At 41.1% G+C, this 11498-nt stretch overlaps 1 protein-coding gene across 1 annotated transcript; it reads right to left on the bottom strand.

Moving 5' to 3' along the window:
• Positions 1-568: 568 nt before the first annotated feature.
• Positions 569-6018, bottom strand: LOC109251558 (cytochrome b-c1 complex subunit Rieske, mitochondrial). Its single transcript, XM_019423277.2, has 2 exons — positions 5742-6018; positions 569-1458 (listed from the first exon to the last, which is right to left on the bottom strand). Exons 1-2 carry the CDS (start codon positions 5953-5955, stop codon positions 848-850), a joined length of 825 nt encoding a protein of 274 aa, XP_019278822.1. The 5' UTR covers positions 5956-6018; the 3' UTR covers positions 569-847.
• Positions 6019-11498: the final 5480 nt, after the last annotated feature.

Here is an 11498-nt window from a genome sequence, read left to right as displayed (position 1 = left end):
CAGAAACAAAACCAGCAGGATCCTTTACAGTAGTCTCAGATACACTACTCCCCTTTTGTCTCTAGATAGGGTGGATGCAGAAGCAATGGGAACACAAATATCCTCACCAGACGAAGGAGTTAACAGTGGCACTCCCATTTTGGAAAGCTTTTCTCAGATACTATCCCACCACTGCCTCTTAAAACTAAAGAATTCTAATTACTAACTTATTCCCGTAAGTGAAAAATAAAATTTCCTAGCAGGAAAACAGCTAGCTAGAGCTGGGGCTAAACCCTCAGAGCTGCTAACACCCCATTTAGGATTCTCCCAGAGATTACATTCAACATCATCATACAGACCGGGGGCTGGGGGGCACGTGCGGCAGGACACACACAGCCAGGACTCATGTGAAAAAGAACAAAAGGGAAACCTGGATATTACTGTTTCTGCCAATGCCATAAACATCTCCCAGGACTTGGAAATGACCAGCTACTTTTACCTCAGTCTAACCATTAGCTCTGCAGAATCTGTTGACCCTAACATAAAGAAGGAAGATGAAGGAGAACGTCAATTACAGATTTCACAAATATCTGGTACATAAGTCTGTAATTTTTAATTAGAATTAACTATCAAAGACACTGCACCTTTTAAGTCTTTGAACTTAATAATGTTTAACAGTGGCTTTATTAGGTGAATGCTTGAAAGCATTCAACATTAAATTCAATTTACTTCACATAAATGTTTGCAAATACATTATCAGCAATTCTTAAATATTTCAAATCAACCCACTTAAGTATAGAAGGCTTGCTCATAGGTCTTCTGAGGTGACAAGACGACTGAAAGGAACCTTGGACTTGAGTCCAGATCTCTAACCAACAATCACCATGTCATCACCGGTGAACTCATATGAGGGAACTTCAAGATTGAGAGGTGCAGGCCCCTTCCTGATCCTGCCAGAAGCATCATAGTGTGACCCATGGCAAGGGCAGTAATAACCACCAAAATCTCCTGCATTTGCAATGGGTACACAACCAAGATGAGTGCAAACACCTATCAGGATAACCCATTCAGGTTTCTTTACTCGATCTAAATCATGCTGCGGGTCCCTCAACTGGGACACTTCAACTGCAGCTTCCTGCTCAATTTCCTTCTTGGTTCTATGACGCACAAACAGCGGTTTTCCTCTCCATTTGAAAGCCATGTTCTTGCCTTCTGGAATATCGGATAGCTTGATTTCGATTTTCGACATGGCCAACACATCAGCAGAAGCACTCATGCTGGAAACAAACTGGGAGACGACATTCTTGGCAGCATATGCAACACCTATACTAGTTGTTGCAGTTATCAAATAGGAGAAACCTTTTCTAGCCTCACTGCTCTCTTTTGAAGACTTTGTACCATCTAACACTTCGGTGCGTCGATAGTCAGAGAAGTCAGGCACTCTGATGTCTGTGTGGGAATAACGAACAGAAGCAGGGACTGCAAGATAAACAGAAAGTTAAAAAAACAATTAGATGAGTACCCTGAAAGAAGTATACATCAGGAAATAACCTTTGTGAATTCATAAGCAAAAATCAAGTTATAAAAATGTGAAATATAGCACTAATGCCAGAAATGGTCAGGTTGGCAGTGCGTGCATAGAAAATATTGAAAAAGAAATGAAGTCAATCACTACCTATCATACTGGTATGAAATCACAGGATAATATGCGTAAACTGAGTTCTTCCTGATTGAACACAGTTGATTCAGAATTTCTAACGATTTAGTGCATCAAATCTAAAAAGTTAAATAGTACTGTAAACAGCAATATTTTAAAATCCCCAAAATTCAACATGCCAAGACATACAACTATGTTAACTACTTCCCATATTCTCTGGATTACAAGGGACCGTAAAACTCACCAAGTCCACCCAATAAGTTGATTTGTGGGGCTCCTGGGTAGCTCGGTCAGTTAAGCGTCTGACTCCTGATTTCAGGAGCCTGCTTGAGATTTTCACTCTCCCTCTCTCTCTGCCCCTCCCCCACCCACGTTCTCTCTCCCTCTCTCTCTTGCTCTCTCTCTCTCTCTCTCTCTCGTGCACAAAATAAACATTAAAAAAAAAAGGTGATTTGTGATCATCTTATTAAACCAAATGTCTAATTTCACATTACTATCTACTTACTCTCTGAAAGTTCAGTAGAACTGCTAAAAATTCATAAATACTTATTACCATAAACATTCTGTGAACTGTTAGTATAACTTTAGTTGCAGAAAATGAAGAGATTTTCTATTTTAGACTCTGGAGTATAAATCAGTATTACTTTAACTTCAAGTAAAGCCACCAATGGGCAGAAAAGGACATCCTTGTCAAAATACACAACTATCAAATGAAATCTCCAAAAGAGCCAATTATTTCAACTTAGTACAGGATAAAAGAGCAAATTTTCATATATCCCCCTCTTCAGTGAAGGGTAGTAACTTCTTTAAGAGTAAGGGCACTATCTTTCTTTTTCAGTGCTGTGGATTTCTCAACTGAGACACTACTACTGCAGGCTGGCCAGATCTTTGTGTCAAATGAATGTTAACTAATTACTATTTATGTAGTACTTTGGATGTAAGTAGTTTTTAAACTAAACAGATTATGACCTTTTGTCCATACTATTTTAAAATATCTGACAAAAAATTAACTTACTGGCATCACTTTTAAGTATGTTTCAGGAAGCAAATCTCTTTGCAAGTTGTATACGCATTTTAGGAAATTTGTCACAAGGTTTCTTTTTTTATAAAAGGGACATTAAAAATTCCTCACTTAAAAACTGTTGTTTCAAAAAGAAAAATGTACTTATAAAATGCAATTTCATGTAAGTTGCAGCCTACTAGGCTGTCTCATCCTAATATACTTCCTTGAGTATTACAATAAAGAACATGACCACACTTTTCACATGGTTCTCAAAGTCAGTAACAATGGAAGCTGTAAGTCAGCCTTGAACGTGGAGATTAGGGGCACTGATCCCACATGCAATGGGATTAACACATAATTTGTATGTTATACATCTCATATATATAATTCTTATAATAAAGTAAGCTAGGGAAAAGAAAATATTAAGAAAACCATAAAAAATACATTTGCAGCAGTGTACCATATTTATAAAAAAAAAAAAAAAAATCCACATATAAGTGGACCTGCACAGTTCAAATCCATGTTGTTCAAGGGCCAGCTGTATTCCCAAACAATGGTGAAACCTATCAAAATCACTCTATGTACTTTTCTGGGACCAGGACAAGGGTAGTGACTACCTAATATTTACAACTATGGCAAAGTGACATTACATCATATACTACCCTACTTCTACCTAATGCTAACCTAACAGTGTAGACTGGGGTTTGGGATCAAATATGAATTACCCTCCTTTGGTATTCTCTGGAATTACAAAGGAAAATGTGTAGCATATCTAAAAGATGAAGGAACCAAAGTCCATACTTCTACATTAAAAACAGTGCCTACAATCTTTAACCATATAACAGTATACAAGCAAATGTACAGGAACAATAAACAGAATGGTTTTGACATTCTCATCCAGAGATTTGGTGGTGAAAGAAATCCAGCTGTCTACTGCCACTCTACCTAGCAGGTTACACTTTAGTACAATAGTACAATACTGTACTATTGTATATTGTACCACCATGAATATTTTGGGAAATTTAACTGCCATATTGCAAAAGTCATTTCTAAATAATTTACATTAACTGTATTAGGTGTGACTTTAGCAACAAAGATGCTAGCTAGATTTAGTTCTAAACTCAAGCAAAACCAGATACTTCTGGAAATAGAGAAAATTTAAGAGACTATAACAAAAAACAGGTTTTTCTTTCTTAAGATGAACTCTGATGTGCCTTGGAAATCTTCCTCTCACCTCATGGATCTTCTGATCCAACCCTCCCATTTCACACCCTCAGAACTATCTTTCTACAAACCATCTAGACAGATTATAACGTGAACTGAAACTACAAGCTGAAGGCATTATTATAGAAGAAGTTTGCCTTACGGTTCTGTATTATTTACCTGTTCTTGGGAAAGTCAGGTAAGCCTCTAATTTTTAGAAGAAACCGTTTAGTCACTAGACAAATTCCAAAGATGCTTTTTGCATTTGCTGTTGAAATTTTGTCCTCCTTTATTGTTTCTTACCTCCAGATCCAAAGAATAGGCTTGGGATGGGCTGGTGTACTCTGCTCACGCCCTGAACAGTGTCTCCAAAACCCACTGGTGCCCCCAAACAACAACAAAAATCGCCATTTTATTCATTCACCAATATCCTGCACTGCCTGTATGCAAAATCTGAGGTTGTAGGAAACAGAAAAATAAAGATTCTTCTCTATGCCTCAAGCTCAAGGTCAGAGGAATCACCAGGAAATGCAATAGTAGGAAGTGTTATGTACCATAAAAATAAAGGAATCAGCAAATATAAAATTTTATTGACCTGACCCTGAACTGAGATTGATTTGGTAAGACAGAAATGTGGAAAACTGAGTGGGAGGATTATTTTAAAGTAAAGAGAACAGGGTGAATGAAGGAAAACTAAAGAGAGTGGGGGTAATAACTTAGCTTGCAGGGCAAGTGTCACTGTCAGTGGGGCCAGGCAGGCAGATAACGCAATGGAGGAGGTCTGGTGAGAACTGTGATGACCTGGAAGAGTGACTGCTCCAACTTAAGAGGGCAGCCAGTGCACAGCACTTTTCTCATGGTGAAACAAGTTCAGTGTTGCCAGATTCCAACATTTTAAAACACGCAAGAAATCTTCCTTTTTTAAGACTGTGCAGGTTGGGAACACTACAGGTACAATGGCACACAGGTTGCCATTTGAGGATTTCCAATACAGAGCATGAAGAAAAAAAAAAAAAAAAAAAAAGACATGGCACAAAAGATAGTGCAGGATCTGGTTCATGGCTAAATCAATCTTTCAAATCCATGTTCTATCACATACACAAAGTTCATCCTTGTGTAAGTCACTTCACTTCTTGTAGTTTGTTTTCGACCTGCAAAATGGGAATATCACCAACCTCTGCTTGTGGCTCTTCTTGAGCATCAAACTGATTACAGTGTAAAAACCCTCTGGCCCAGCAAAACATTGCCGATACTCCACATCACATTAATGACCTTGGGGCTTGTGTTATTGTTTTGCTGCTGTTGCTGTTGGGAGGGATGCGTGAAAGACAAGGGCATTAGACGGTTTAGGTGGCGGTGAGCAGGACAACGTCCCAAATATTAATAGTTCTTATTTTTTCAACATGTATAATAAAATGCCCCCAAATGTGCTAATGGCTTTAAGTAGAATTTTTCCATCTAAACCTCAAGACATTACCTACGTAATTGGTATAATCATTCATCCACTTCACTGGTGAGGAAAAACATTCAGAAATTTGCCCAAACGACCTGTAAGCAGCAAAATCTGTCAGACTTTGCTGGAAACAGTCGGCATTCAGAGTTCTTGAACTTAACCTATGACGTACAAGATTCGCCTGTGGTTTAGGCAGACTGGTCGCCAACGGAAACAGAGGCCCGCAAAGCGAGAGCTGGAGGTCACTCGAGATCGCCCAACCTAGCCGCGTCCGCGCACAGGTGAGGGCAGACACCCAGGAGGTGTAGAAGCTTGCCCAAGGTCGACCCAGCAAGGCAACTTAATCCCCCAAAGGGGCTCCGCTCCATTTCCCCGCCCTCCTGAGCTGCGCCGTGGGTCGAGGGCCGGAGGGAGCGAGAACGGGGGTACCCCTCAGCCCGGCTCACCATTGAGGCCCACGGAGGCGACCAAAGGCCGGCTCGCGGCCTGGCCACTCAGCGACTCCCGGCACAGGAAGGGCCGCTTCACGTCCAGCACTGGCGGCTCCGAGGTGGCGGGCACTGAAGCCTGCACCAGAGGCCGCAACGCGCCCGCCACCCCGCGGGACGTGGCCGATAGGACGGGCGCGAACGGGCCCGAACGGGCGGCCACCGACAACATGGCGACAGCTGCTCCAAACGCCGAGCCGGTCACAGGGACGACCTTTCGCCGCGGCGCAGGCGCGAGGAAGCACAGGAGGCGCGCGATCCGTGACGTCAGCGCGCCGGCTTCAACGGTGGCTCCCCTGAGAGGTGGGGGTACAGAGCCAGGAAAGGCGCTGCGTCAGAGGCGGGGCTACGAGCGTACGCTAAGAGCGGAAGGGGGCGGGGCGGAGCCGGGCGGGAAGGTGTGGGTGCCGCCCAATCTGTCCTCCCCAACATCTTTTGGTGTGTAACCTGGTGTCTGCGCAAAGGAGGCCCGCAGGAGTCGTCCCGCGAGTCGACTTTGGGTCCCTCAGAGTAAAAACTTAATCTGTAGGAACCTAGGAATAAGAATAAGTTGTCATCATAGTTTAGGGAAATTAGTAATTCTTAACATATGTGCATATATAATGTAATACATATGTATAAGGATATATGTTAGGGTGTATACATATATATTGTATATAATAGGTTTTATGTACTTATAAAACCTAGAGCCAGGCAAATAGTGGCCACCATGTGTGTACTATAATGATGATTATTAGCACCATCGAAGTAAAAAATAAATTTTAAAAAGGCCGGGGATTTTTGGTTAAAGCTTAACAATCATAGTGATAATGGTAATGACTTATCTGTATTAAGCATTTACTATGTATTAGATTTTGTGCTTTACCTTCATTTTTTCATTTATAGTCAATATCCCTATGAGGTAACAGCTATTTTCCAATGAGGAAACCAATGTTTAGAGGGATTATGTGCCCAGGACTAGATAGCCAACAAGGGGTGAAAGGGGGTAGTCTGGCTTTTAAGCGCTCTAAACCACTACCAGTTTTCCTAAGTGAGATTTTAGGGGATTCAGGGATGGGTCCCCAAATCACTCTCTATCACATGGTGAGAAAATTATTTCCTTTTTAATTTTCTTTCAATCCTTCTGATTACACCAATGAGAAAGTCCCAGTTTGGTGCTAATATATTGTTAATTCCTCTCTAACACTTGCTAACCTTCCTTTTAAGAGAATAGGCCTTGACTTCAAAGCCCTTGGTTACTTGAATCATCAGGTGGAAGATTTAATAATATAATTTTCTTGTCATGGTATTTATTTTGTCTCCTTAGTGATTCTCCAATGACTCTAGGGAAAAAAAAAAACTTTTACTTAGGTCAAAATGAGTTAATTTAAATATTAAGTAAATGAAGTTTTTCTGTGCTGTGCATGGGCCCTGGGACCTTGGCGAGTTTCCTGACTCCTCTATGCTTTAGTTTCCTCACCTGTAAAATGGAGGTGGTAATGATGCCACCTAGAAGGAGTAAATGTACTAATATGTGTAACAGTACCTACAAGGGGCCCCACATGCTAAACACCAGGCTTGTTAGTATTGTTTTATCTGATATATTCCTTCAATTCGTGCTGACTCATTTGTGTTCCTCTCTCTAGGTCCACAGCACACTGAACACTTCCTCCTGGACCCTTCTCAGGGTCTAAGTCTTGGCCATCCATATTGCCCTAGGGACTCTGTGGTACTCTCAGCACTGGAACTGGCCTCCTCAGGGGTTACTCTGACTTGGCTAGCCATAGGTCTGGCACTGGGCTCACCCCAGCAACAACCCTCATGGTAAGAGTGGATGCTTCCAGAGCAGCTACTACACCCCGTGTGTTTGAGTTCTTTACATGGAATGATGCACTTAATATCACAACAGCCCTTTGAATTGGTTAAGAGTAGGTGAGGATGGAAAAAAAAAGAGGGAAGGAGCCTTTACAAGACTCTGGGTTTAATCCTAGTTCTAATACTCACAAGCTGTAAGCCCTAAAATGAGTTATATATAGCCTCTGTGTATGCCTCAGTTTTCATTCTATAAAATGAAGATAATAATAGTGTTTATCCCCAAAGGGTTATTTTAAGGATGAATTGGACTAATATGTGTAAAGTGCAGAGAACCATGCCTGGCATACAGTAAGTGCTATGAAATGTCCATGATAACAATAAAAATAACTCCTTCCATTTTATGCCAGAAGAAACTGAGATTCAAAGATGACAAATGAGGGGCACCTGGGTGGCTCAGTCGGTTAAGTGTCCGACTTCAGCTCAGGTCATGATCTCAGGGTTTGTGAGTCCGAGCCCCATGTCAGGCTCTGTGCTGACAGCTCAGAACCTGGAGCCTGCTTCGGATTCTGTGACTCCCTCTCTCTCTGCACCTCCTGCACTCATTTTCTGTCTCTCAAAAAATAAATAAACGTTAAAATTTTTTTTTAAAACGGTGAAAAATAAAAGATGACCTACCCAAAGTCACATCATTTTCTTCCGCCTTATTGAGATATAATTGACATATAACATGTAAATTTAAGGTGTACAGTGTATTAACTTGATATACTTATATATTGCAACTTGATTACCACCATAGTGTTAGCTAACACCCCAATCGCACCATAGAATTATTTATTTTTTTGTGGTGGGAACACGATCTAGTTTCTTGCCAACTTTCAGATGTATAATACATTGTTAACTACAATCACCATGCTGTGTGCTAGATCCCCAGAACTTATTCATCTTAGAACTGGAAGTTCAGAGCCTTTGACTGACATCTCCCTGTCTCCCACAACCCCAGCCCTTGGTAACCACCACTCTACTCTGTGTTTCTATGAATTCCAAGTCTTTACATTCAATATATAAGTGAGATCATATAGCATTTGACTTTCTCTATCTGAATTATTTCACTGATCATAATGCCTTCTGGATTGTTGTTGTTGTTGTTGTTCCAAATGGCAGGATTTCCTTCTTTCTCATGGCTGAATTATATTCAACTCAATGTATGTACCGTATCTTCTTTATCCATTTATCCACTAACAGACATTTAGGTTGTTTCCATATCTTGACTATAGTGAATGTTCCTATAATGAACATGAGAGGGCCCATATCTCTTTAAATCCTGTTTTCATTTCCTTTTGATATATACCCAGAAGTTGCATTGTTGGATCATATGGTAGTTCTATTTTTAAATTATTGAGACACCTCCATACTGTTTTCCATAGTGACTATATCAAGTTACATTCCCACCAACAGTGCACAAGGATTCCCTTTTCTCTACGTCCTCACCAGCATTTGTTATATACCTTATCTTTTTGATAATAACCATTCTAACAGGTGTGACATGATACCTCATTGTGGTTTTGATTTGCATTTTCCTGATTATTAGTGATGTTGAGCACATTTTCATGTGCCTGTTGACATTTGTGTGTCTTCTTTGGAAAAATATTCAGATCCTCTGCCCATTTTTTTTTTAAATGTTTATTTATTTATTTTGAGAGAGAGAGAGAATGAAAGCAAGTGGGAGAGGGGAGAGAAAGAATCCCAAGCAGGCTCTGTGCTGTCAGCGCAGAGCTCGATGTGGGGCTCTGCCTCACTAACCATGAGATCATGACCTGAGCCTAAATGAAGAATCACTTAACTGACTGAGCCACCCAGGCACCCCCCCCCACCCATTTTTTTAATCAGATTGTTTATTTTGTTGCTACTGAGTTGTATGAACTCTTTATATATTTTGACAATCTCTAATCAGATATCTGATTTGCAAAGATCTTCCCCTATTCTTTTTTTTTTAAATTTTTTGTTTATTTATTATTGAGAGACAGAGAGAGACAGAGCATGAACATGAGAGGGGCAGAGAGAGGGGAGACACAGAATCTGAAGCAGGCTCCAGGCTCTGAGCTGTCTTCACAGAGCCTGGCACAGGGCTTGAACTCACAAACCGCGAGATCATAACCTGAGCTGAAGTCAAACGCTTAACCGACTGAGCCACCCAGATGCCCCTATTATTTTTTTTCTTTAGTATTTATTTATTTTTGAGAGAGAGAAAGACAAAATGTGAGTGGGGGAGGGGCAGAAAAAGAGGGAGACACAGAATCCAAAGCAGGCTCCAGGTTCTGAGCTGTCAGCACAAAGCCCGACGTGGGGCTTGAACTCACAGATCATGAGATCATGACCTGAGCTAACAATGGATGCTTAACTGACTGAGCCACCCAGGTACCCCAATCCTCTCCCATTCTAATGGTTGCTTTTTCATTTGTTAATGGTTTTCTTCGCTGTGCAGAGGATTTTTAATCTGACATATTCTCACTTATTAAGTTTTCTTTTTTGCTTGTGCTTTTTGGTGTCACATCCAAAAAATTATTGCTAAGACCAAAGTCAAGGAGCTTTTTCCCCTATGCATTCTTCTAGGAGTTTTATAGTTTCTCTTCCTATGCTTAAGCCTTTTACCCATTTTGAGTTAATTTTTGTGAGTGGTGTAAGTAGGAGTCGAATTTTGTTCTTCTCCATGTGGTCATCCTCTTTTCCCAACACCATATATTGAAGATAGAATCTTTTCTCCCTTTTAGTATTCATGACTCCCTTGCTAAATATGAGTTGGCCATATATGTTAGGGTTTATTTCTGGCCTCTTGTGTTTCAGTCTTATTAAATTTACTAAAACTTGCTTTGTGACTTTTCATATGATCTAAGCTGGAGAATGTTCCATGTGCAATGATGCGTGCATTATTTTTCTTAATGGCGTTCCATAGTCCTGTGGCTTTCTTTGTTCCTTTAGTCTCTCAAAGTTTTTCTCCTCTGATTGAATAATATCAATTCATCTGTCTTCTAGCTCATTGATTCCTTCTTCTGCTTGGTCAAGCCTGTTATTGAAGCGTTCTATTCAGTTTTTCTCTTCAGTCATTGTATTCTTCAGCTTCAAAATTTCTGTTTGGTTCTTTTTCATGTTTTCTATCTGTTTTTTTCTTCTCACTTTGTTCTTTTATTGTTTTCTTGTATCATTAACTTATATGTCTATGTTCTGTGGCAGCTCTCTGGACACCTATAGAATAATTATTTTGAATTATTCATTGCACAATTCCTGGATCTCCATGCCCTTGGAGCCAGTTACTGGAGGTTTACTATATTCCTTTGGTGGAGTCATGTTTCCCTGATTTTGGTTATCCGTGTTGCCTTGCATCGGTGTCTGTACATTTGAAGAAGCAGTCACCTCTTCCAGATTTTGTGGACTGACTTCAGGAAAGGAAGACTTTTATCTGTGGGTGGGGGCACATGTTGTGACCCTAGGTCAAATGATGCAGGAAAGCAAGTTTGGAGGCATGTGGTGGCACTAGGTTTGGGGGGTGTATGATGTGTCTTTGGCTCAGGGGTCCAAAAGCATCAACAACTTTGTGGTCTTTGGTGCACACTGTGGAGGATCACAGTCACTGCAAGGGCTGTTGGGATCCTTGGTGGCACCTCCAAGTTCAGTGGCCAGGCACCATGGCAGGCAGTAGTGGTGCCAGAGTCAGAGGTGTGCACACACTGGTATGTGGTGGCCAGCTGCAGGTGCCGATATAGTGGCAGGGGCCAGTTTCAGACACATGCATAGTGGTGAGAGTCAAGACAGGCAGCAAGGGCCAGGGCCAACTCTGAGCTCCCTGCCAGCTGGTGGGGTCCTGGCTGTTGGCATACTCTCCTGTGGCTGTTGGTCTTCCCCAAGCATGAGCACTATAGAGAGGCT

The sequence above is a fragment of the Panthera pardus genome, unplaced genomic scaffold (genome assembly GCF_024362965.1).
Source record: "Panthera pardus isolate Hobbes unplaced genomic scaffold, ASM2436296v1 HiC_scaffold_18, whole genome shotgun sequence".
NCBI lineage: Eukaryota > Metazoa > Chordata > Mammalia > Carnivora > Felidae > Panthera > Panthera pardus.
This window is presented reverse-complemented; position numbering and strand designations above follow the sequence as displayed.

What these genes read in the sequence shown, in the direction of transcription:
- LOC109251558 (XM_019423277.2), bottom strand. Translation starts at nt 5,955, where the DNA reads ATGTTGTCGGTGGCCGCCCGTTCGGGCCCGTTCGCGCCCGTCCTATCG. An exon ending in CGCCTCCGTGGGCCTCAATG is followed by an intron (nt 1,459 to 5,741) that starts GTGAGCCGGGCT and finishes TTTATCTTGCAG; the next exon opens with TCCCTGCTTCTGTTCGTTAT.